Source organism: Carcharhinus amblyrhynchos, chromosome 19 (assembly GCF_965287045.1).
Source record: "Carcharhinus amblyrhynchos chromosome 19, sCarAmb.v2.hapA, whole genome shotgun sequence".
Classification (NCBI taxonomy): Eukaryota; Metazoa; Chordata; class Chondrichthyes; order Carcharhiniformes; family Carcharhinidae; genus Carcharhinus; species Carcharhinus amblyrhynchos.
The window spans coordinates 30087028-30114889 of NC_137342.1; the positions used below are offsets into that span (position 1 = coordinate 30087028).

At 40.0% G+C, this 27862-nt stretch overlaps 2 protein-coding genes across 2 annotated transcripts in view; one reads left to right on the forward strand and one right to left on the reverse strand.

Moving 5' to 3' along the window:
- The window catches only part of lrrc17 (leucine rich repeat containing 17), a 33037-nt gene extending 5186 nt beyond the window's left edge, over positions 1 to 27851 (forward strand). Inside the window, exons 2-4 of the mRNA XM_080207478.1 lie at positions 2636 to 3523; positions 18579 to 18734; positions 25063 to 27851. Coding sequence (XP_080063604.1) covers positions 2773 to 3523; positions 18579 to 18734; positions 25063 to 25400 — 1245 coding nt within the window. The 5' untranslated portion in view covers positions 2636 to 2772 and the 3' untranslated portion in view covers positions 25401 to 27851. The remainder of the gene's footprint in view (positions 1 to 2635; positions 3524 to 18578; positions 18735 to 25062) is intronic.
- fbxl13 (F-box and leucine-rich repeat protein 13) overlaps positions 1 to 27862 on the reverse strand; it is a 246667-nt gene that overhangs the window by 132430 nt on the left and 86375 nt on the right. Inside the window, exon 11 of the mRNA XM_080207484.1 lies at positions 356 to 408. Coding sequence (XP_080063610.1) covers positions 356 to 408 — 53 coding nt within the window. The remainder of the gene's footprint in view (positions 1 to 355; positions 409 to 27862) is intronic.

The following is a 27862-nucleotide window of genomic DNA, read 5'->3' on the forward strand; positions in this document are numbered from 1 at the left end:
ACAGCTGTCACTTTAATGCTGTGGAAAAGTCGCAGCAGTGTCCTTGCTAATGGCCAGGATTAAAATGCAATCAGTTTTCCATTGATGTCACGGAACCCTAATTGCATTGAAACTTTGAAACTGCCGAGTTTGGCGACTGTCTCAATCATTACCAAACCCACTGAAACCCAAAATGACAGCAACAGAGCAGGAAGTGGAGCTTCTGCATTTCAATTGCTCATTCACATCATCCTCAATAAGCAGAAGGTGAATTAAAATTTCCTCCATAAATAACCATTTGGCTCAGTACTAGCACATCTGTATTCCAGCAGGGATCACTACCTTAAGAAGCTTGAATAAGAAATTTTCCACTTACGGTTAAACTTCTACACTGACTTAAATTTAGATCCTGCAGATTTCGACAATCACCTGAAATACACAATAAAGAGTATAATACACAAATGTTCATTTTGCATGAGAACAGTGTACATATTAGTTGATCTCTTTAGGTGTTGAGCATGCTGAGACAAAGGATATGGGAAGCTTATAAGAAAGGAGTATTTATGTTATGTAGTGAATAGCATCACAGCCTACAATGATCTACCATTAATGGTGGAACAAGTAAAATCAATTTGTGTATTTTGGGGATTTGTTCTAAACAAAGCAAAAGAAAAGTCAATGGATAAACCTAATTATATTCATATGAAATATAGAATTTTAAGTTTTGTTTAAAACTTTACCCTTTCTTTGAAATTTCAACTCTGCAAATTATCAATTCAGTTCTTCAAAATGCATTTTTGAGTGATTCAATTGGTTTATTTAAAATGAATCAGCACAAACATATTATTGGTTACTTTGACATTGTGTTTAGATAAGGTAACCTATTAAAAATGTTTCCATCAAAGAACCAATTAGACTTTTAATTCCTCATAAACAAGAACAGAGTAAATAACTGGACAGTCAGATTACTAGGCAATTATCATTTTAAATGTTCCCTGGTATTTTTTGTCTTTTTCTGAGGAGTGGATGCAGGGATTTATCTGTAGTTCCTGAAGATATAGGTTCAAATAGTCAGGCAACACAGCAGTGGGTGTTCCTGCTTCATTTTGTGACTCCTACATTGGTTGGTGCCTCAGGGTGTCAGTAAAGCTGGCATTGTAGCCTGCAATTGAGTCCAGAGAAGATTTCAAGAAAATGTTTAGTGTAAACAGTTTTGTTGTAAATGTTACTATAACTTACAATGAAGAAGGTTTATGCAAGTGCACATTGATGTGAGATTTTTAGTTTAGTTTATTTTATTTATTGGTGTCACAAGTAGGCTTACATTAACACTGCAAGAAGTTATTGGAAAATTTTCTAGTCACATTTCAGGGCCTGTTTGGGTAAAATGAGGGAGAATTTAGCAAACCAATGCATCTAATCAGCGCATCTTTTGGACTGTGGGAGAAAACCGAAACACTTGGAGGAAACCCACACAGACATGGGGAGAACGTGCAGATTCCACATGGACAGTGATCCAAGCCGGGAATCGAAACCAGGTCCCTGGTGCTGTGAGGCAGCAGTGCTAACCACTATGTCACCATCTTGCTTCAGAGAGCTGAGTTTGTGCTCTCTGGTTTTAAGTAAGTGATTTCTGTGTTAGGCTCCCTGGACATTGCTAACCTGCGGCACCAGAGGTTTGGTTCCCTTTGCCACCTTTTGCGCACAGATCAGCCTCATCTGCATACTCACAGGTGCGTATTGTTTACTCAGCCATTGACCACCTCCTGTGAGAAGGATGTCAGGGAACATAGTGGGAGGGGGCCTGATGATCAAAAGTATCCACCTCTGGCAGAGGCACAGGCACTTGATCATGAGGAACAACAGGGAGGACAAACAGCACATCCCACAGATCCCACTGGCTCAATGTGGGTGACGTACTTAAGTGTAATCTCGTGATTGTCACTTAATCTCAGGAGGGACCGGGATTCATGGTCATTTCCTGTTCTGCCTGCCAATTGCACACAGTGCACGTAAAATTCTGCCTTTTGCTGCTGTTTGTCTCTCTGAAGACATCGGAGAGTAAAGTGTCCAAGGGGCAGGAAAGTGGCAGGTTTTCATTAATTTGCAATACAAAGGTTGTCAGGCTATTCGTGTCAGCGGGGTTAGGGGGGTGAGGTGGAGGGGGTGGAACCTGAGCTCACTAGACAGGCCAATAGCAGAGTGCTCAGAGTACCAACATGCATGCGCCCAATCTCCTAGTATACTGGGAGATTGGTTGACATCACCATCCCCTTGCCTCCCTGGAACATCACCGGCCTCCCGGTCGCCACTCCAACTCCCGATAGCCGACCCCACCACTAGCCCACATCTCCCAATGCAGAGTCCACCCTTCCCTTCCCTCTTACCTTTGCCCCCGTGAGGCCCTGTACCCTTGTGCTCAGTGAGCACTGCCAGTGTGCCAGGCTGATACTGTCAGGGCAAAATTGGCTTTTGATTTGCTATTGCTCATTTTGTACCACTAACCAAAATAAATTTTACCCCTATTTTTCTCAGAATATAGTGCTTTAGCACTTCGCGTGTTGTGCAATCTGTATTTCAGACACATCTTTAACTTGTACTTTTCTACCTTGCAGCAATGATGTTTATGTTTTTACCTACTTTGTCTCCTTTACAGACTGTTTTGCAAGGAACAACTGGCTTCAGTCAGTCCAAAACCAAAATCATCTGGGGCTACCTCAGTTTCCAAGTTGCATCGAATTCTTGTATGTTATCAAGTCACCACTGGGTTACTGGGACCATCTGGATGTCAGGATGCAAGTGATTAGAATTATTGTGTTTCTACTCCTATGTAGAGCAGTAGAGTTCATGAAAACAAGGAATGGCAACCATGGAAACAGAATGAGGAACTGTGGCAAGAGGTGCCTCAAAAGGCATTCCACTCATGTCAAAAGATTTGCTCAATTCTTTAGCACACTATGTCATGAGAGTCTTCATGCGAATGAGAAAATACTGGATTGTCAAGATAAGGGACTCATTACAATTCCTCCTCGTTTGCCAGAGGATGTTGTTCATTTACAATTGGCAGGAAATAAGATCTATAGGTTGAAGGACTCGATGTTTTCAACATTAAAAAATTTGAAGAGCCTTGATTTGCAACGAAATGCCATAGCAACTATAGAACCAGATGCTTTTGAAGGATTGGATGAACTCAATACTTTATTGATTCAACATAATCAGTTACGATTTTTGTCAGAGGAAGTTTTTATTCCTATTCCTAAACTAAAATATCTACGCATCTATGGCAACCCCTGGAATTGTAATTGTAAGCTAGATGAAATGATCAGGAAGCTGCAGATCCCTGGCCAACGAAATCTAGGCAACCTGGCCAAATGTAAAGATCCAGAAAGATTTGCTGGTCATAAGCTGAAGATAATCAATGTGAACTTGCTCTGCCAAGATGAGAAAAACAGTACATACCCCAAACCTATCCAGAATATTGCTGATTCCACAAAATGCAATATATACCTCTTCCCAAAGTCACGAATAGATTGCCAAAACCAAGGTTAGTATGACTTCCAAATAATAAACAGTATTGCACTGAAACGTCAGCCTTCATTTATGATTTAATAGTGGTTTTACTATACAATGCAAGCTCTTAAGACAATGTACCAGGATCTTGGATTCTGCCAGAAGTTTGCATTGTTTCCTAATTTCTCTCCTATTTCCTCTTTGCTGACCTTCTTTTGTCAATGATACCTCCAGCTTTCTCAACCCTATTCCCACTAAACTGCCAACCATCCAACTTACTCTCCTGTTCATCATATTAGCTGATATTAACATCCTCATTTTAAGTGAGATTCCTCTCTCCTATAAATCTGCCGTCATTAGTCTGTTATGATCCCCGTAGAGACCAATAACCTTTAAAGAGAAATTCAAGTAAATAACAGGATGACACATCAAGATTTAATGTTAACACTTTTACTGTCTCACATGACTTAATAACGTTATTGATGAAACACTTCCTAATACATAAATAAAAACGTCACTGATACTTATCACACATTGTACTCTCCACAGAGTTACAGTTCTAATTGCAAACTGAAAACAGTTGTTCCCAGCTTCCAATGGGTTGCTTCCTTTCTACTTCATCCTCCTTCACTTCCCCACTGTTATCTAATTGGTTGAGAATGCACTCACTAGGTTCCATTCTTAGCTACTTAATCATAACCAGGGTATCAACTGCAACTGCTTCTCTTCCAACTCTTGCACCATTACCTCTGGTATCCCACTAAGATCTATCCTTGGTCCACTTCCATATCCTACCTACATTATGTCCTTTGTTGATATCATCCAAAATGCATAGCATAGTTTTCACATGCATATTGATGCTACCTACCTCTACCTCACCACTATCTTGCCAGATACCATCACCATTGCTAATCATCTGACATCCAGTGCAGAATTAACTTACAATTAAATATTTGGAAAATGGAAGAGATTGTCTCAATTCCTTAAGTTGATTTCTTGGGCCGAACAATGGTCCCTGAAATTGGGTCTAGTAAGACCTTTCACTTTTCCCTTCCTTTTGAAAATTTTGGGTTTTCTTACTACGCAAATGATCAGATGTGTGCACCAAGCAATTCATCCTTTCTGCCACAAAAACATACACAACTGCCTGTTTTAGATTATATCATTCAACTATATCAGCTAAACTCAAGTGGCTTCTAGTTATCCATAAAACAAGTATTTTATAACTTTGCGCATGCTTCTAGTTTATTTTTACATGTAAAGGTAATTTTATTGCCTATCCTTGTCTTTAGTCATTATATTTTGCTACTGTGAATCACTAAATATTCTGTGCTCTTCTGCTAATGTTTACTCTAGAGTATGATTTAGAACTAAGTCAGCTAATGTATCCCTTTTCTTCAGTTGTTTATAATATCATGAATCACAAAATCATATTTACGTTTGATGTTCTATCAGTAAAACATATTCTTTTTCTTGAAGGGAATGAAACTTAGATGCATCATAGCTGGGCCAAACACATGGAAAATAGTGGTTGCAATGATTAAAGCTGATGGGATCACAAATTACAATAATTAACTTACTTTCTAATTCATTGCCAACACATCATATAGCTAGCAATTTAGTTGCTGTAATTTCAATCTCCTGGAAATCAGGCTCATTGCCAGCAACTAAAAATGAATGAAATTAAGCTTTACATTAAAAAGTCTACTTGCAGATATTTGGTGCCCACATAGAGCAGCACCCTCTGATTAACAATCATCCACTCAGAAATAGGGTTCTAACCATGCAAAAACCAGTTGTGGCTAATCCATCTGTGGTGCAGCTTTTGAATGTGAGTTTTAAAGTTAAAGTTTATTTATTAGTATCACAAGTAGGCTTACATTAACACTACACTAAAGTATCACAGTTACATGTTCAAATGTTGAACATATACAGTATCCCACTTTGGGTATAATTGCACTCAGTATCAGTGAAAAGAAAACTGGAACACATGCAGTACATTACGCAATACATGCAGTCTCCGGAAATAGACTTGAAAATAATCCAACAGCTGGTTTTTATTAGCATACAATTTTATCAATATTATGTCTACAATTTCAAGAGTGGAAAACCAATATACCAGGAAAAAAAACATATTTGGCACTTAAATGTTCTCTTGTGCTATTGGTACCCCTTAACAGGTATACTTTGTGATTATGAAGGTGCCTGCATGACCTAATCAACTAAAACAATCTTTTCCCCTTCTTAATTGTGATGACAGTTCATTTACTTGATATTTAAACTGCTCAGAATATCTCCATACTATCACTGGACCATGACATCTGCATGTCGTACTCAATTGAACAGTGATACCAACATTATATCAGTGGAGTTTTTAAAATTTTGTTCTTTGGCTTTGTGCTTCACTGCGAGGCCAGCATTTATTGTATTCCTAATTGCCCTTGAAAAGGGTAGTGTTCAGCTACTTTCTTGAACTGTTAAAGTCTATGTGGTGTAGATACACTCAGTGCTGGTAAGGAGGGAGATCCATAATTTTGATCCTGGAACAGTGAAGGAAAGCAATTTGGTTCCAAGTCAGAATGGTGTGTGACTTGGAGGGTGGTTTGCAAATGGTGCTCCCAGGCGTCTGCTGCACTTCTTCTAGGTAGTGCAGATCATGGGTTTATAAGATGTTATTAAAGGAGCCTTTGTGAATTGCTGCAGTCATTTTGGAAAAGGTACATACTGCTGCCACTATGTGCCCAGTGTTGCAAAGAATTAATATTTAGAGTGGTGGATGGAATGCTGAACAAGCAGGCTGCTTTGTTTCTTGAATGATGTTTGGAGCTGAACTCAATCAGGTAAGAAGAGAGTGTGGCACCACATGCCTGATTGGGTCTTGTAGATGGTGGACAAACTTTGAGAAGTCAGGAGGTGAGTTAGACATTCAAAAATCTCAGTTTCAGACTGCCTTTTAGCCGAAGCATTTATGTGGCTAAAAGGGACAGTTAAATTGCTGGCCTATGACCTTCCTTCCATCATAAGATCAGATTTGTGGATGTCACTCATGATTTTAGTGAATGTACTCATGAATGAACTATTCATAACTCCCTCAGATGTTAAAGCAGCACATGTCAAAATGCACCAAGACCTGGGCAATATCCATGTTTATATCTAGATGAGACATTTGCTATAGTTAAATCTGTAATTGCGTGTAATAATTTCCTTACATATCTTTACGGATTGCATCATGTTCAACTTTTAAATGGCGCAGTCAAATGGGCTCCCTTTCCTTGATGTACTTGTAGAGAAATCTGCCAGGGAAGTTCTTGGTCTACCACAAACCCATCTTCACTGGTCAATATACATGTTGGGGTTCTTACAGTTTCATGCGCTATAAGATTGGCCTTATTGGCAATCTTTAAAATAGCCATTTTCTCACAATGCAAGCTTGATGCTGAAATAGGGTGCATAATGATTTGATTTGATTTATTCCTGTCACATATATTAGAATACAGTGATATACAGAATACTTTGCACACTATACAGGCAAAGCATACCGTTCATTGAGAAGATAACGAGCGAGTGCAGAATGCAGTGTGACAGTCATAGCTAGGGTGTACAGAAAGATCAACTTAACGTGAGGTAGTTCCATTCAAAAGTCCGATCGCAGCAATGAAGAAGCTGTTCTTGAGTTGGTTGACTACACTGACAATGGTGGTTACACTGATCAGATCATCTTGTGTGGTATATCATGCAAAATCATAAACAGAAAGGCTATCACTTTTGGCTCTGGAAAGTGCCTCCTTCCCTACCTCAGGTTGCCCAAGAAGGGCAACATATCTCAAAAGTTTGAGCAACAGGTGAAGCTAGTTGCTTGATGAAGCTACTATGCAGCATCAACACAAGTGGTACTCACCACTAACAGAATGCTGATGTCAAGCCAAAAAGATGTACCATCTACTACACAAATGATTAATGTGGCATATGAATTTCAGTACCAGTGTGATGCCAGGTATGGAGGCCATACGTCCCAAAAACTAGATCATCATATAAAACAGTATGTTCCTTCTGCTTTTTGCAATGGGCAAGATAGACACTGTATCTAACCAGCCCACACTTGCAAAACTCAAAACATGGTGTCTAACATTCAATGTGGGTCCATGATTGGACAACATTTGCTAAATAATCTTCACTGTAACCTCAGCCCAAGGCTCCATCTAGCACATATGACCTTCTGTATTCAAGCAGCTTGATCAGTAGTTACGCTGTCAAACCGTTCTTAGTGATGGACAATGAAGTCCCCCATCCAGCTTTTGTTTTTTGGCTTGCCTCACAGGAACCCAGTTATGATAGTCACCAATTGTAGATATTTGAACAAATATTTTCACACACAGCCCCCAATTAATAGCTTTGGGCATGTTAGCTTTGCTTCCCAAGTCAGTTTCCTTGCCAGCTGACAAAATATTTGCCTTCTAGATGGAAAGACCAATCAGGAGCAACTTGTGATATGTGCTAGCAACACTGACGTTTTAAATTTGGACTTATTCATCTTCAACTGCTTAATTCAGACCCTTGCCAGATAAGTGTGGCATAAGGCTTATTCTTTCATAGGGGATTCAATAACAGGCTGCAGCAGATAAGACTTTCTTGTTCATTGACAAGTTTCCCCTGGCCAACAATCCACCTTTGTCCTACATTTTTATTTGTAAGTGTTTAATTATAGAATGTTTCTGTAAATACCCTACATACAAATCAATGCAGATAAGTTATTGAAATAATTTGACAATCGAGAACTTGTTTTTTGCTAGTTTTTTTCCTTTCTCTCATGAATTTGCCTCTTTCAGGGAGCTCATATTTCAGCAATCTCATTACATCTCTTTCAAGTTCTTCATGTGTAAATCTGAATCATCTACTAAAATGTAGAAACCATCATACAAAGGCATGGTATCCAGACACCAGTATATCCCAGCAGGAGATAGTTCTTATGTTCTTATGAGATACTGAAAAGCATCCAAGATCAGGAACTCTGGCTGAGTTTTCAATTCTATCATAGAGGCACTAAAACCAAAGTTTGACAAAATTTGCAAAGTTAACTTATCTTAGCATATTCTTGTTCTGTGTAACTCAATAATGTAAATCAAACACAGATTTATGTAGTCTTACATGGACAGAGTAAGTAACTGCATTTTTGAGGACAAGGCAAAAATTTGATACCTACAAAATTTTGGTAAGTCACCATATTATTGGAAGAAGTACTGTATTTTGAAAATTGTTACATGTTAAATATTCAGATGGCTTTCATTTTCTTTGTGGTTTGGTATGATAGTTTTCCTATGCTGACAAAAAAAATTATCTCTAATTATTTGTTTTCTCAAATTGCTGAATGAGTGCATGATCTGGAAGGTAAGTTTAGCTATTTGATCGTCCAGGAAATTTTCTAAATTTCACAATACTCATGTGTCACAGTTTTTAATTCTAAAGTCATTTTGATCATGTTGTGTAAGATAGCTATGAATCACTTCCAAAAGCCTCTGAGGTCTCTCAAATTCAAATTGTGGTTTCCTAGATTCTGCCATTGCAGTAATCCTCCAGTTGCTTCTTTCTGCTTGCTGTTTTTAATTCTCATTAAAGGGAATTTTTGATAATAGAATGTCTAATAATAGTCATGATACTACTTGGCACATAGATGAAGAAGGAGATCGGATTAGTGGATTGACAGAATGTAAATCGGTAACACTCCTTAATGAGTTAGGAAGATACTTGATAGGATTATGGGGTTGTTAGTTGGTTTGGGGAAATTAATTAGTTTGTCATTGGAAAATCAACATTTGAGAATATCAGTCAGTAGCAAGGTTTCATCTGAAGCAATCTTAACAGTGCATGAGGACTGCTACTCGTGGAAAGATCTAGATACAAAATAGAACAGTAGAGCACATTTCATTTTAGTGCTAAGGAAGTCATTTTGATAGTATTTGCTCCACAAGGCATGGCCTATGAAAAATGGTTAGAAAAAATGTCAAGAGCATGTGAGGAAGTGGGCATATTATGACATCAGTGAGCATTTAATGTTGATTTGATGTCAAAACAGCTAATTTAGAACTTCTCATTCCAGATAGAACCTCTCATAAGCATACACACCTAAACTTGTGTTTAGCAGCAGCAGGAACACTAACCACTTCTATTTAAAGAAGTCATTAACAACTTGCAGATTAATTTCTGATTAAATTCTACTGCCTTTGTTTGAGTTTGCAGAAGTGCTAAGTAGTTTACAGGCTTGGTTAAAGTTGATGAATTTGACAGGGAGTGGTGTTGCACATGGAGAAGGCCTTGGCTGTGACTTCAAAGATTCTGAACAGCCACTTGCTCTCAGTAATGAATATTATGGTTTGTAATTCCTTCAACTATAGTACCAGCAAGAAATAGAACAGAGACAGAAAAATGGACAAGATGTTCACAAAGGGAGGATGTTGGGAAGAAGGGTTCTTAGTGGGAAATGTTATTCATCTAGTGTCCTCATTGAGCAGTTCTCTTTCCCCCAGCTAAAGTGCATTGTCTGTACTTTATGAAGGAGCCAGTAGCTGTAAATGTGAATATGGCCCTGAATTTCTTTGTGTTGGAGTCTTTCTAAGTTGGAGCAGGCAATCTTTGTTATATCTCCCATTCTCAGCCATCGAACTATTAGGCTCATTGAACTACAGACCAGTGAGCCTAATGTCTGTAGTGGGTAAGTTGTTAAAAAGTATTCTGAGAGACAGGATCGACAGGCATTTAGAGAGGCAAGCACTAACTAGGGACAGTTAGCGTGGTTTTGTGAGTGGAAAATCATTTCTCACAAATCTGGTTGAGTTTTTTGAAGGGATATCCAAGAAGGTAGATGAGGGCAGTGCAGTTGATGTTGCCTACATGGACTTTAGGAAGGCCTTTGACAAGGTAGCATATGTTAGGTTGTTGCATAAGGCTAAATCTCATGAGATCTAGGGTGAGGTAGCCAACTGGATACAAAATTGGCTTACCACAGAAGATAGAGGGTGGTTGTAGAGGTTTGTTTTCCAAACTGGAGGCCTATGATCAGCGGTGTGCCTCAGGGATTGGTGCTGGGTCCACTGTTATTTGTAATGTATAATAATGACTTGGATGAGAATTTAGGAGGCATGGTTAGTAAGTTTGCAGATGACACCAAGACTGGTGGCAGGACCTACTCAGTTAATGGTAGGGCATTGGGGAAAGTTGTAGAACAAAGAGATCTAGGAGTACAGGTTCATAGCTCCTTGAAAGTAGACAGGGTGGTGAAGAAGGCATTTTGCATGCTTGGTTTCATTGGTCAGAACATTGAATACAGGAGTTGGGACGTCATGTTGAAATTGTACAAGACATTAGTAAGGCCGCACTTGGAATACTGTGCATAGTTCTAGTCACCCTATTACAGAAAGGATATTATTAAATTAGGAAGAGTGCAGAAAAGATTTACTAGGATGCTACAAGACTTGATGGTTTGAGTTATAAGGAGAAGCTGGATAGACAGGGCTTTTTTTCCCTGGAGTGTAGTAGACTTTGGGGTGATCTTATAGAGGTCTATAAATTAATGAGGGGCATAGATAAGGTAGACAGTCAACATCTTTTCCCAAAGACTTAGAGTAGTCTAAAACTAGAGGGCATAGGTTTAAGGTGAGATGGGAGAGATACAAAAGGGTCCAGAGGGGCAATTTTTTTTCACTCAGGGGGCGGTGAGTGTCTGGAACAAGCTGCCAGAGGTAGTAGTAGAGACAGGTACAATTCTGTCTTTTAAAAAGCATTTAGACAGTTACAAGGGTAAGATGGATATAGAGGGATATGGGCCAAATGGGGGCAATTAGGACTAGCTTAGTGGTAAAAACAGGGTAGCATGGACAGATTGGGCCAAAGGGCCTGTTTCCATGCTGTAAACCTCTATGACTCATCCATCATAGTTGTTTCAGAGAGATGAGACACTTTTTATGTCAGGAGGGAAGGTCACACTCTTGACATAAACATAAACAAAGAGAAGCAAGTGGTATGTGCAACTGGCTTTGACAAGATGGTGGGGGGGGGGGTTTCCCTATTATGGAGGGTGTGACTTCGTGAACAAAATGTGTCAGATTTTATGGCCTTGCTCATCCCAAAACCATCAAATCCCACCCACGATCAACGGATCTTTCCACCATCCGATTCCCATGGCAGGCGGGACAGTAAAATTCCAGCCAATAACTAAATGCTAAGATATACCATAACAGAAAGTCTGCCACTCACATCATGCTGGTTAATGTATGCTCTCCTAGTAACAGTCAAGATGCTTACATTCTTTGTCAGTCCAATGTTTGAATCTATTTGAATCATCAAATCAAATCAGAGGATGACTGGGACTATTAGTGATGAGGGCTATTCACTTCAAAGCTGGCTCATAACTTTGCCTGCAGTTTAACCACACGTAGCCAGCATGCATACCAGCAGTCTATGTGCCACACAAAACATTGTAGAGCACACCATCTGGGTGCTAAAGTAATGGTTTTGTTGCTCTAGAGGAACCCACCAGAGCATGCATCCAGATTTGTACTGTATTCCACAATCTGGCCATTTTCATGGAACAGCCCTTACCAGGAATAAAGTGAATAGTTCAGGAACAGGAGGAAGGGAGAAGGCAATCGGCACCTCCTCTACAATTGAGCTAATCATGATTGCCTCATTCGACCAATGTTCCATTGAACACACCTACATGGTACAACAGTCACAAAGACCTTAACATCAGTCGGTTAAGAATCATCACCATGCCCTCTTGTTATTAAGGTTAAAATAAAAGTCACCAAAACCATCATTTCCAAATCAACTATATCCAATATTCCGCACCAAAAATCAGCCTTGTGCATTCTTTCAGTGCCTGTCATGCAAGTGTCTTTGCCTGACTAGTGCTCTGAAATATTGCCATGCCAGTGGCTGCAGTTTGGCTGCTGGAAAACTGCTGACTTCAGTGGGATAGACTGCAGGCTACTGTTGAGCAACTATGGGTCTGAAGAGCCCACCTTTAGACTGTACTACTTGGGCATGGGCAGTAGCAGCTTGGCTGGCAGGATGGCATGGTGGAAGCATGAAAACTATCATTTTGAGTGAGGACAAGAGACTTGAACTCCACTGAGTCCTGCTACTTCTCTCATGTAAGCATTCCTAGTAATCTGCTTATGCACAGATTGCTGGACTGTTGTGAGATCCTGAAATCCTCTTTTGAACACGGGTATCTACAGCCATAATGGTAGTAGTCTGTCCTGCATGTCAGCCAACTGAGATTTCTTGATTTTAATCTAGGCCTCCATTGCAGAACCAAGATATTGGCTTCCATTGCAGCACAAGAAGAAGTCATCCGTCAACCATTAGGCATTGTATCATGAGGTTGGCTACCATTTTCATGCTGGAATCAATAGCGTACAATCACTGTACAATGCCTTATGCCAAAATGGAGCCTGACATCTCCATGCTCCTTGACAGTGATATGATATACCTGACAGATCTACCAATGCACCAAGCATTTGAATGAGCATGCCAACCAGCCTTTCTCAGTAGCCTACCCCACTGAAGTCCTCATCTGAGTCCTCTGTAGCAAAACTCAAGTGTGACCTTGTACTCAGGATGCTACTGCCTGCACAATCCTTTCTCCCCACTCTAGTAGTAGTCTGCACATGCCCAGTGACTTACTATGTGCAGTTCCCACCTCTGTGCTACCCTGTAAAATATATGCAGTGCCAGTTTCTGAGCTGTTTTGCTGCTAGTGAGAGATCAAGCAATGGTACTTTTTTTCTTCATTCATTTATGGCTTCCCATGGACTTCCGACTCCTGCTTGACGAGGTGGAAGTTCTTGGGTATCTGAACAAGTAAGGGCCAAAATTTTTTGAGCCTTTCCACTGGTGGGATCTTCTAGTCGATCACTGACAACGCCCCAGTGTTGCAGTTCCATGTGGCAGAGAGTGCAGGGCAGGCAAAAGCCTGTAGTCATCGGCAGAACTGAAAGATTCCATCACAGGGGAGTAGAAAATCCTACCTAAAGTCACAACAATAAGGTTGTGATGGGAGAAAAGTGAGGTGGACAAGGTAACTAACTTGTAAGGGATTATGGGATAAAGGGGAAATGTGATGTGAGGCAGTGGTGGTAGGAATATTTGGCATTTCTACACAGTTCTGGCATTGTCCATGGGCTCAGTTATAGCCGCTCCAGTGATGCCCACCTTTTGATTAATTGTGCCTATCCTTTAGCAGTTAGATTTTTCTGTCTCCAATTGTGGACTATAGTCAGAATGTGATGCAATGTATTTGGCTGATATATTTGTTATACCTGAATAGCTGGCAAAAATGTGGGATTTTTAGCAGTTGGGTTTGAGGCCAGTGACACAGCCAAATATAGATATGAGACATGCTTGATAGCGACTGTTGATAAGCAAATAAGGGGGATATGTGAACAGAGGAGGTGGTTCCTGGAGAAGAATTTGCTAACCCTGGCCACTGTATGAGGTCATTGATTTTTTTGTGAGACTGTATCTGGTACTGTTGGCGTTCACTGTGACAGCTGTCTTTTCCCAGTGCGTTTTGCCCTAAGAGAAAACCTTTCTTCTCCTGTCCATTTCCTGCACCAAGACCGCTAGTGTTGCATTAGAGAATGTTGCAGTATGCTCTCTGCCCTGTCAAACTACTTCCACTCCTCTTTCTGCTCATAAACTCTTTAACCATTTTCAGCAACTGCTCCAGTGAAACTGCATCTTGTCTTAAGGAATTGCAGGCAGGCTTTAAGTGTTTCTAGCCTTGCACAGACTTGGGCCTCTAGCTGAGACAAGCAGCCACTCAGCAGCACATGCAATGCTGGATTGCATGCCATCATCATTGAAATTAGCAAGCATTGAATGCAGGTTAGTTACACACCATGAACACTATGCTCATTTTCCTGCCTTATTCAAGGTTCTTTCCTGAACTAGGACGGTACCTTAAATAAAGAAAATTGTTAGTATCGTATATCAACAGAAGAAATCATTATGAAAGACAACTGCAAAAGAAGCAGTTCTCATGATTTTTATGCAGAAGAAGTTGAATTTATGTAGCATATATCATGACTTCAAGACATTCCACGTCTTTCACACCAATTAAATCATTTAGAAATTCATCACTGTATAAATGTGGGAGATGCAACAGCCGATTTGTGTACAAGGTCCTGTGAATAGCAATTAAATTAATGATCAAACAACCTGATGTTGATGGCTGTTTTTAAGGGATAAATGTTGGTCGGTTGGTTAAAGTGCAACAGGTTTATTTGGAATCACAAGCTTTTGGAGCGCTGCTCCTTCATCAGCTGAGTGCAGGTTAGTCCACAAACACAGCATATATAGGCAAAAACACAATTGCAAGATAATTACAGATTGGAATGTAAAGAATGGTTAAAATGTGAGTCTTTACGGTAATCAAGGCTTTACAGGCACAACTAGTGTGCTTGGAGAGAGGAATAATCACAGGTTAAAGAGGTGTGAATTGTTTCAAGCCAGGATAGTTCATAGGATTTTGCAAACCCAGGCAGTATGGTGGGGCTATAAGTAGTGTGACATGAACCGGAGATCCCGGTTCAGGCCGACCTCATGCATGTGAAATAACAATGGCATTGCTGCAACAGTCTTAGTATTCAACACTGACGACTGCCAATCTCCAGATGCAATTCCACAACTCATCCGCTTCATCCTGGACCACGACATCTTCACCTTCAACAACCAGTTCTTCAGTAAGACACACGGAACAGCCATAGGGACCAAATTTGCACCTTAATACGTCCACATCTTCATGCACAAGTTCGAGCAAGACCTCTTCACCGCACAGGACCTTCAACTGACACTATACACCAAATACATTGGTGATATTTTCTTCCTTTCACGTGAAGAATCGCTGAAAAGACTACATGATGATATCAACGTTCCATCTCACCATGGACTACACTTCAGAATCGGTTGCATTCTTGGACAAATGCAGTTCCATCAAGGACGGACACTTCAGCACTTCACTGCACCACAAGCCCACGGATAACTTCATGATGTTTCACTTCCCCAGCTTCCACCCTAAACACATTAAAGAAGCCATCCCCTATGGGCAAGCCCTCCATATACACAGGATCTGCTCAGATGAGGAGGAACACAACAGACAGCTACAGATGCTGAAAGACGCCCTCGTAAGAACAGGATATGGCTCTCGACTCATACATCGACAATTCCAACACACCATGGCGAAAAACTGCACTGACCTCCTTAGACGACAAACATGGGACGTGACTGACAGAGTACCCTTCATCATCCAGTATTTCCCCAGAGCGGAGGAACTACGACATCTTCTTTGAAGCCTTCAACATGTCATCAATGATGATGAACATCTCGCCAAGGACATTCCCACACCCCCACTACTTGCCTTCAAACAACCGCCCAACCTCAAACAGACCATTGTTCGCAGCAAATTACTCAGCCTTCAGAACAGCGACCATGACATCACACAACACTGCCATGGCAAGACGTGCCACATCATCGACATGGATACCACCATCACATGTGAGAACACCACCCACCAGGTACACAATACATACTCATGTGACTCAGCCAACATTGTCTACCTTATAAGCTGCAGGAAAGGATATCCTGAGGCATAGTACAAGGGTGAGACCATGCAGACACTACAACAATGGATGAACGGACACCGCCCAACAATCACCAGGCAGAAGTATTCCCTTCCAGTCAGGAGTACTTCAGCAGTCAAAGGCATTCAGCCTCCATTCTCCAGGCAGCCTTCAAGACACACAACAATGCAGAACTGCCAAGCAGAAAGTGATGGCCAAATTCCACATGCATGAGAGATCTTGGGTTCATGTCACACTACTTGTAACCCCCATCATACTGCCTGGGTTTGCAAAATCCTACGAACTGTCCTGGCTTGAGACAATTCACATCTCTTTAACCTGTGATTATCCCTCTCTCCATACACATTGTTTGTACCTGTAAAGACTTGATTACCTGTAACGACTCACGTTCCAACCATTCTTCACATTCCAATCTGTAATTATCTTGCAATTGCAATAGGGTCTTTGCCTATATATGTTGTATTTATGAAGTACCTCCACTCGCTTGATGAAGGAGCAGTGCTCCAAAAGCTCGTGATTACAAATAAACTTGTTGGATTTTAACCTGGTGTTGTGAGACTTCTTATTGTGCCCATCCTAGTCCAACATTGCCATCTCCACCTCATAAATTATTTACTCCAGAGTCTGGATCAGTGTTTAAGCATATGCACCTTCCAATTCAGAGTTGAAGTAGCTACCTCCAGACAACATACTTTTCTCATGCTAAGACAAATGACTATGGCTTCTGTGAGGAAAACATAGCAAATCATTTTTCCAATCTATGCTTTTTTGTGTTGTGATCTCTTTCTATGTGTAAGTACCTAGCGCCACCTACAGTTGAAAATAATGTTACTGATAACATACCTTAAAAGAATTTTAATGCAGTTTGAAATGGCATGCACTCAAATGGGATATTCCTCAGTAGCAATTGCTAGCTGACTTTCCCCATGACTTTTTCCTTTCTCCTCTATCAATCTTCCCACCACATCTCCATCGTCCCATCCAAAAATGGCTGAATTTTCTGTTCTATTTTGTGAGTAGATTTTTGCCTACAATTTTTTTGTCTTTCTTCTCATCATCTTCGCATGCCCCTTCTTCCTTCCTTCTTTGATCCTCCTTTCTTCCTTAGCCTTTCCTCTTATCTCTTCCCTGCCATCACACTCCTCCTGTTTCCTCCCTTAACCTTTATCCTTCCACCTCCTGGTTTCCTTTTCCTATATTTCTGTCTGTATTCCTGTCACCCATTTATTGCTCCACTACTTCTCTGCTTCCCGTAATCCTGCGTGCTCCTTAATTCTCCTCCTATCATCCCCCAACTTTTGCCTCTCCTTCCATGGTCCAATTGCCCATCTATTTTTATGGTACCTTTTTTAGCTCTCCATTTGATGTAAGCAGAAGGTATTCTTAAGAGGATTGCTCAAAGGCACCTCTATCCCAACACAGGTGTTCACTGACATGTCATCTATGTGAAGATTCTTGGCTCAGGCTTCCCAAATTCACAACCCTGTTGCTATCACCATTACCACATAATAAGCAAATGGACCCTGATAAGAGCCTGTACGTAATACAGGACCTTGGGGAACTGTCATTGTCCAAAAGGTCTTGACAGGGCTGGTGATCAGATTTTGGTATGTACCTAACCACAATGACCAAGACCACCTTGCTGCTGCAGCTTTCTTCCACTTTTGCAGCTGGTGAAATGCATAGCTTTTTTTCACCTATATTTGCACTTGATCCCATTTTCTCAGCTCTCAAATGGCCAACTTTCTGGGGAGGAAAAAGAAAATGCTTCAGAGATGCTCTGAAACTCTACTTGAGTATCTGCCATTGACATTAATGACTAGGAGAATCTTGCTATCAAATGTTCAAAATTGAAACTTGTTTAGCAAACTGCATCATGCTTTGAGTCATAATGTCATAATGATGAGGCAGAGCCGAGGAGGAAAAGAAAGAACAAGAAGAAAATCCTTGGCATCAATCCCACTATCTCACTGGACATCCTGCCCCATGTCCCCAAAGATCCATGGGTGGAAAATTGGCCTGTTAAGTCTTAAGATGCATGAAGAATATTCACAGTAAACATCATCTCCAAGCAAGGGATGGCTGGCATCATCGCACAGGGCTCCACTGCTTCTCCATTTCATGCTTATTGCTTTTTCCCTCCTACCGCCTCCCAGCTTTATCCTCTCTTGCCTTGGTCCAAATACCAATCCTCTAAAACTGCTTGACTTGAAAGTGCTCTAGATCTTGACCAATGTTAAATCTATTGTGCAAGATACTCATATAGATAGTTGACTCCTTGAAATTACAACGTATGGAGCTACACAAAGCAATTAAAGGAGGTCACATACTTAACAAAATTGCATTCAAAAAATAGTGAGAAGGAACATTGGTCTTGAGTTCCTATGCACAACAGCACAGAAGATTGATTATTGATATAAAAGGCTTAACATAATTTTGTTATTTCCACAGGCCTGGTGAAAGTTCCCGTCGATATTCCTGCCGAAGTTCTGGAAATTGATCTCTCTAGAAACAAAATCAGCCAGCTGACAGCCAAAAACTTCTTGAAATTCAATCAATTAGAAACATTAAACCTCAGCAACAATATAATAGGATACATAAACCCTGGTAAGAACATTTCCATGTGTTTTAACATGCAATTGTTTTAATCTAGCTTTAAAGCAACTAGAGATCAAACTACATAGTTTGCAAACAGCTGAATCCCTATAATATTCAGAAAATGAATTTGCAGATAAATATCCAAGTATTTTGCAAGAAACAATTTTCATTCTGCACAAGGTCTTTCAAATACCCTACACTGATTCAGAACGACCATTCTCTTGACAAGTTTTGAAAATTTTTAAGATAGTTAAGTGAGTCAAAGGTTATTGGGGGTAAACAGAATACGGAGTTGAGGTTACAATCAGATCAGTCATGATCTTATTGAATGATGGAGATGCTCAAGGGGCCAAATTGCCTAATCGTATTCCTAATTCATATACTACTATGTTTATGAAAACTGCATAAATCTAATTTAAAAGAAACTGAAAACAATTGTTTTGACAAAAGCAAAACTACTGTGGATGCTGCAAATCTGAAATAAAAATTGAAAATGCTGGAATTATTCCACAGGTCTAGCGACATCTGTGGAAAGAGAAACGGAATTAACATTCCAGGTTTGTGACCTTTCATTAGAACTGTTGTGACAGACCTGAAATATTAACTCTTGCTTTTCTCAGCACAATAATTTTAATCAACTAGTAAACTTTGTACCAAGCGGGGCTGTTCTTAAAAAAGTGCAGAACTTTTTTCCTATTAGATGTGGCTAACAACACAGGAGCAGAAATAGGCCATTTGGTCCTTTAAAGCCTTTTCTGCCATGGCTGATCTGTGATCTGAATCCATATACTTGCCAAATCTGCCAATCTTAGTTTTAAAATTGACAATTGATTCAGCATGCTGAAGAGAATTCCAAAATTCTACCACCATCCCTCCTTGTAGTTTAACCCTTGGAGCTGAGGTATCATTTCAAAAAGGCTGTGTTTGCTGCCAATACAGTAAGGAGTCTCACAACACCAGGTTAAAGTCCAGCAGGTTTATTTGGTAGCAAAAACCACTAGCTTTCAGAGTGCTGCTCCTTCATCAGGTAAGTGGGAGTTCTGTTCACAAACAGGGCATATGAAAGACACAAACTCAATTTACAAAATAATATTTGGAATGCAAGGCCTTACAGATAATCAAGTCTTAAAGGTACAGACAATGTGAGTGGAGAGAGCATTAAGCACAGGTTAAAGAGATGTGTATTGTCCCCAGACAGGACAGTTAGTGAGATTTTGCAAGCTCAGGCAAGTTGCGGGGGTTACAGATAGTGTGACATGAACCCAAGATTCCAGTTGAAGCCATTCTTATGTGTGCAGAACTTGGCTATCAGTCTCTGCTTAGCGACTCTGCATTGTTGTGCCATTGCCATGTTAACTCTTTTAGTGTAGGTCTGAATGAAAAGTCTCTGAGCTAGGAAAGGGTGAGGTGGCAGGGGGAGTTGGGTAGCAGTGGGCATGGGGCAGCAGGGATGTACAACGTTTAAAGCAGTGGTGTTGATATATTTAAATATTCAGTTCACAGTAATTCCCAGCAGGGTATTTACAATTACACTGTAATTTACCCCATTAAATTTATAATTTCTGCAGTATAAGATATTAACACTTGTGTTACATTTCTCCTTTTCAAACTTGTAGATTCTGAACTAAATCTGTCCCAATCATTTGATACAAGATGTATTATGGTCCACCATCTTGCTTGCCTGGAACATATTTCCTGTATGTAATCAATACATTAACTACTTTCTGATGGAGCAGAGTGACATCTGAGCAAACAGTGTGCATGCGCAGATAGTAGTTTTATGTTGGCAGAAAACAACCTTGTTCTGGTAAACCTGTGTAACCTGAACTCAGTAAAAAGTCTGACAACACCAGGTTTAAGTCCAACTGATTTATTTGATAGTACACTCCTAGCTTTTGGGGTTAGTCCCTTCGTCAGGTGAATGGAGACTTAAACCTGGTGTTGTCAGACTTTTTACTGTGTTTACCCCAGTCCAACGCCGGCATATCCACATCATAACCTGAACTCCACATTCCTGCCTTCCCAGATAACCTTTCACCTCCTTGTTAAGCAAGAATCTATCTAACTCTGTCTTCTGCTTCTACTGCCTTTTGAGGAAGAGAGTTCCAAAGACTCATGACCCTGTGAAAGATTTTCATCCTTGCCATAAAAAAGCAGCTCCTTATTTTTAAACAGTGACCCCTAGTTTTAGATTCCCCCATGAGAGGAAATATCCTCTCTATATTCACCCTGACAGTTCCCTAAAAGAACCTTAAAGGTTTCAGTTAAGTCACCTCTTACTCTTCTAAATCCCAATGAATGAAAACCAAATTTGTCCAACCTCTTCTCATAAGGCAACCCATCTATTCCTGCTATTAGTCTAATAAGCCATCTCTGAACTGCTTAAGATGCATTTACATTCTTCCATAAATACTGTACAGGGTATTCCAGATGTGTTCTTACCAGTGTCCTGTACAACTGAAGCATAACCTCCCTACATTTGTACTAAACTGTCTTTGCAATAAGCTAATATTCTATTAGCTTTCCTAGTTACTTACTGTACCTGCATACTAGGGGATGATTCTCCCAAAAATTTCAAAGTGCTGAATTCAGGGGAAAAATGGTGTAAATCATGATTGTTTCTCAGTGGGAGTTCAGACTCGAATCTCCCACACTCTGTGCAATGCAGAGGTCAATCGTGAATACCATTAAAAGCTCGGAGGGGGCAAGGCCTATACACGCCAGAGTCTAACAGTTCCAGCCTGCCCCAATCACTGGCCCCTTCTAGCCCCAACTCATCCTGTCTGCAGAGTGGTGGTGGGAACCCCCCCACCCCCACCAATCGCCCCCTAGGCCCTTCCCCCAGTTGGCACCACCTCTAAAACCCACCCCTAAACCCTGTCCCCTAAGCCCTGCCCCTAGGCACTGCCCCCTCAGCACTGCCCCAGGCCTGGTGGGCAGTGCCATGGTGCCTGCTGGGCATGGGCACTTTGCCCTTTGGGCAGTGCCAGGGAGTACAGCCTGGCACTGCCAGCGTGTCCATGCCCAGGGGCACCCCCCCACCTCATGACCCACAGCGGTGCCCCGATTGCCCCCCTTCACTCCAGCAGGGTCTCCCGCTGGTTCCCCAAAAGTGGGGAGCTACTCTAAACCCTGCCAGAATGAATCTGTATGTACAGGGTGGGAAATGCTATCGGGCCTGGAGAATTCAGTTCTGGGCCCAATAATTACATTTAAATCATATTAAAATAAGATTAAAATAACTTATTGGGTGATCCCGCCCGTTTCCTGCATGGTCCCGATGTGCCGGATTTCTGTTGCCGAGAGATGCACGTGCATCAGGAACAAATGCGCAAATCTTGCAAATCAGCACGTGCACGAATCTCCCGGCCCAACCTGTCAAGAAATTAACGGGTTGGAATGAGAGAATCACCCCCTAGACTTTGCAATCCATGTACAGAAACCCAGATCCCTCTGAATTTCAGAACACTGCAATTTCTCATCATTTATATATGTTTGTCTTTTATTCTTTCTGCTAAAATAAACAATTTCACATTTGCCCACATTATATTTGATTTGTCAGATCTTTGCACCCACTAAACCTATGAATTCCCATTGTAGCCCCCTTATATCCTCTTCATAACTTATTTTTCTACCTATCTTTGTGCCATCAGCAAATTTAGCAACTCTATCTACATCCAAGTCATCTAAAAAACTGTAAAAATTGAGGGCCCAGCATTGATGATCCTTGCGGCAAACCAATATGAAAAAGATCCATCCATCTATCCTCTGTTTCCTGTTAACTGTTCAGTCTTCTACCCTTATCAATATGTTATCTCCTACACCATGACCTTTCACGTTCTCACTCCGACTCCCAACTTATCACTTTGTCCTCTGGGAGAACAAAGCACAGAATTTCCTGAGCTCTGAAATTTTATCCCCCTGCCTGACTCGAGTCCTAAGCGAGGAGATTGACAGTAAGAGCAATTGCAACAATAAGCCCATAAGCAACAATGCCTACAGCAACTATACACCCCAGCAGAACGCATACATCCAACAAATGTAACTGGAATCATCAGTCTTGATAACAGTTAGAGCCAAAACTAGCTGCTTTTCAAATAAATCCTCATTCTTTTACTTGTGCATTTCCAAAGGGAATAAACTGCACAGAAGCAAAACATCACAAAGGAAGCAGATTAGTTTTTTCTTATTTATTTTATTTACTGAACTTACCAGAACATTCACCAGAAATTTGTGGCTGAGCCTCCTGATCTACACAAATTGCATGGACTGAGTTTCAAAATGGGGACCAAAAAAAGTTAATAGATGGATGACAAATCGGAATTCAGATTTAAGTAAATGAAGTCCAGTGCAACGATTTATATTTATATAGCACCTTCAACATAATTAAATGTTTCAGGGTGTTTCATAGGAGCATTATGAAAAAAGATTATGACACTGAGCCACATTAGGAGATAGTAGGTTGAAAGGCCAAAGGTTTGGTAAGAAAGATAGGTCTTGAAGTGTGTCTTAAAGGAGGAAAGTGAGGTAGCGAAACTATGAGGTGAAGGGAGGGTATTTCAGAACTTAGAATCTAGGCGACTGAAGACATGCACCAATGATGGAGCAAATAAATTGGGATGCAGTAAGCCAGAATTAGATACCTTGGAGGGTTGTTGAACTGGAGGAAATTGCAGAGATGGGGAGGGGTAAGTAAGGCCATAGTGGGATTTGAAAACGTGGATTAGAATTTTAAGATCAAGACATTGCCCAATTGGGAGGCCGTGTAAATAAATGAGCACAGAGATGATAGGGGGATGGAACCTGCTGTGAGTTAAGACCTGGCAGCACAGTTTTGATGACCTCAAGAATAAGGAGGGTAGAATGTGGAAGACATGTCAAGAATGTATTGGAATCGTTGAGTTTAGAAGTAATGAAGGCATGAAGAGAGTGTCAACAGATTTCAAGTAAAAATATTTAATAATATATGCCCAGTCTTTTTTTTATTCATTTACAAGGTGTGGGTGTTGCTGGCTAGGCTAGCATTTATTGCCCATTAATAGTTGCCCTTAAGAAGGTGGTGGTGAGCTGCTTTCTTGAAATGCTGTAGTTCCTGAGGTGTAGGTACACCCACAGTTCTGTTAGAGAGTGTTGACATACGTGCTGCCATATCTATTTATAAAGAAAGAAACCTGAAAAAATTCAATACCAAAAATAGAAGGTAATGATGGGGGAGGCAATGGTGTAGTGGTATTGTCACTGGATTAGTGATCCAGAGACCCAGGGGACTGGGATGAGGTTTGGGTCCCACCACAGCAGATGGTGGAATTTGAATTCAATAAAAATTTGTAGTTAATGATGACCATTAATAGATTGTAATTAAAAATCCATCTGATTCACCAATTCCCTTAGGGAAGGAAATCTGCCATCCTTACATGGTCTGATCTATGTGAGTCCACACCCACAGCAATGTGTTTGACTTATAAATGTGCTCTGAAATGGCACTGGCAGCCGTGCAGTTCAAGGACAATTAGTGATGGCCAAGAAATGCAGGCCTATCCCAAATCCCTTAAATGAATTTTAAAAAGCAGTATGTGAGTACATTATCTAATAAAGGAGTTGATGAAGATGAAAAAGGAGCCTCCGAAAAGCAGAAAGTAGCCCTCATGAGAAAGAATCAGGCAGGGTAGGCAGAGAAAGTGATTATAAAGGATACTGGATCCTGAATTTCACAACATTGAGCTCAAAAGCAAGGAAATTATGGTGAACCTTTATAAAACATTGAGTCAGCCTCAACCGGAGTTTGGGCGCCATACATTAGAAAATCTGTAGGATCTAAGGAGGATGCAGAAAAGACACACAAGAATGGTTCCTGAGATGACGGCCTTGAGTTACAAGGATAGTTGGAGAAGCTGGTGTTGATCTTCTTTGAGGAGAAGGTTGAGCAGCATTTTGAAGGAGGTGTTCAAAAGATGAGAGGTTTAAATTAAACAGAGAGAGAGAGCAACTGTTCTCTTTGACAAATGTTGAGCAAATGAACCAAAGGTGACATGACAAAGAAGTTTCTACACAGTCTCTGCTTGAGATCTGGACTGCATTATCTAGGAGACAAGTTCAATTGTGAGCTTTCAAAAACAAACTGGCTAAGCATGTGAAGGAAAATAAATGCAGGTTTACAAGAAAAGACTGAGGGGGGAAACAGGTCAAGCTGAATTGTTCTTGCAGAGAGGCAGTTTGTACTTGATGTGTCAAATGGCTTCCTTCTGCGCTGTAATTAATTTTTGATCCTATTTTACTTTTCTATTAACTTAAAAATTCAAGAATTTGCAAGAAAAAGTTATGTTGTTTTCAATTTCAGCTGCATTTTCTGGTCTTTTGCGTCTGAAGGAGCTGGATTTATCTTCAAATGCTTTGCACAACTTTGAATATGGCGTCTTGGAGCACCTGTATTTTATAGAGAGGCTGATTCTTACTGGAAATCCATGGAGGTGTGATTTTCAAATCCATTACTTGGCTTACTGGTTGCAGGTTCATCACAATGTACAGTTCGAAGGCCTTGAGTGCACAAAGCCTGATGAGTATAGGGGCTGGTCTGTGCAGAAGTACGTCAAAAAATATTATGAGGATTGTCCCAAGGAGAAGATGATAGCAGATTTTGATACATATGAAGAGGAAGAAACTAGAAGGATGCCCTAACTACTTATAGCATATATATTCCATGCTTACCTTTTGCATACGAAATAGAATTACACATATGAGTATATAACCACATTTCACATAAATATTTAAATATGTCAGAATCACTTGTCTCTAACCTGCTTTGGTTATAATACAGTATTGTGGAAAATTAAAGCTTCAGGTATCCATATTTCAATGTTTTCATGGAATTTCAGCTGGTTTTTTTGGTAAAACAGCTGCATCACATTAGAACCGAGAAAAATATAACCTTATTTTATAATTTAGCTGCATTTTTATGAAAGCTTTTAAAGTATCATATTCTTTGTAATAATCTAGGAAACAAATAATAGCAGTATCAAATAAAGAAAATACCATCGAATTACATCAGGCTTTCTAACCAATAACCACCTTGAACGCCTTGTCAATTTTGATGCATTTTATACACTCTGCCTGCTATGAGTGATGAATTATGATTAAGCCGTGCATTGTGATTTTACAAGACATTCTTCTTTGTGAAGAAACCACATAGAAATTCCTGATTTCATTGCCATATTATCATCAATCATTCCAGATCTCTTAACCAAATGTTTTAATTCTTCATGTTCCAGCTTTATTTCTGATGACCATAGCTTATCTCACGCTACCCTCATGTCAGTCCCAAATGAAACAAGTTTTTAAATATACTTCCTCAGTATCAGACATGCTATAGAAAAACTCAGATTTAAATTATTCCATTGATAATGAAATTTTGATATAAATACTGCATAAGTTAGGTAGGGGTAGAATCCTGTGTGCAAATTTGACAGTCACCAAAATATTGTATAAAGGAAATAAAGGCCAAAAATTGAAGTTTTGTTTTATTTATTTGACGGATGTGGGCATCATTATTGCCCTTGAACTGAGTGGTTTGGTAGGGAGCATTAAAGAATCAACCACATTCCTGTGGGTCTGGAGTCACATGTAGGTCAGAACAGGTAAGGTTCCCTAGAGGACACTAGTGAACCAGATGGGTTTTTCTGGCAATCAATTCATCATTATCTTTAGACTTTTAATTCCAGGTTTTTGCTGAATGCAAATTTCACACTGTGTCATGGCGGATTCAAACCTGACCAAACCAGAGCATTACCCCGGTCTCTGGATTACTAGTATGTAACAAATAGAAACATTTGGCAGCTAACAAATTGGCATGTTATACCAAAGAGTTCTGCAGCTATAATTCCTGTTCTGAGAGTGCATTGTATCGTATCTTTTTAGTGCCCTAAATTGAGTGCAATGTCTTGCATTTCAGTAACAGATAATAATCAGTTAAGGCCTCAAAAATAATCCTTCAAATGAAGTGTAGCTGGTTCCACTCTCTAATAGACCTTAGTATAACTCTTCACCCTGCAACTTGTAATTATTCTGGTGTGATTGAATGGACACAAAAATTGTATCTGTAGCTAGTGACAACCACGTGTGTAAGTCCTGTGGAGTTCCGATGTAAATGCCAATGTTGTTACCTCCTATTTCTCTCAATTCTTGATATTCGACTTATTCTACTATGATCCTGATTTTTAGCTTTTTCCCCACCATAGGTGAAGTATCACTTCTAGGGAATTGATCTACTACATTTCCATCCAAGGTTAGTTTACCCCTCTTCACACAACTGTTCACTTTAGGCTTGCCAGTATCACCAAATTAATATCAGGTTTAGTGCAGATACTTACTCTGCACAGCCACTTCAACTGTCAAATTAATTTAATTTCTTTAGTTTCACCAGCATACTTCACCTCAAACATATAAATTTAACTTCCAATAATTTTTCTGTGTAAACATTTTTGGGGTAGTTTTAATACTCTGACAAAAATGATTTAATAATGAAAAGTCAGAGCAATGGATTCATTGTCCTTGTTTCCTGCTCATCACCACATTGCTTTTGGAGTTTTCAAGTACATAACCATTCTCTTGTGTTAACGATAACTTAATTTGTTCATGACAAATGTGATGATACTGTGCATTTAAAAAATGTATTTGTGTCATGTATCTTGTGCAGAATTCATTTTTAGCAGGCATTTCTAAAAATTGGTGCCATTTTGCCTGTACACAGCAGTCCCTGTGGTTATTGCAGCTATATGATTGGTCCTAATTGCTAGAATGTTTGTTTTAATCTGGCTTAATACTGTTTTGTTTTGAGGTCCACTGCGCATTAAATTGGAACTATAGAGATGGATATTTGTTAAGAATTATACTTGGTCATGTTTAGATATTTTAATTGGTAAAAGTTACATTCTAACTGTGTTCTGAAATAAAGTTTGTTTTAATAAAAACTTCCTAGTGGGTCAATTGAATCATACATGTTATGTTTGTCATACTGCCAAAATCCAAAAAGGTTGGGGTTGAGGCTAACTTTATAATGTACCTTGAAGTTTCTGATCTGGTCCCTGACATAAACTTTTGCATTGTTTGGATTTTTATCTTTGCAGTGTTCATTTCATCTAATG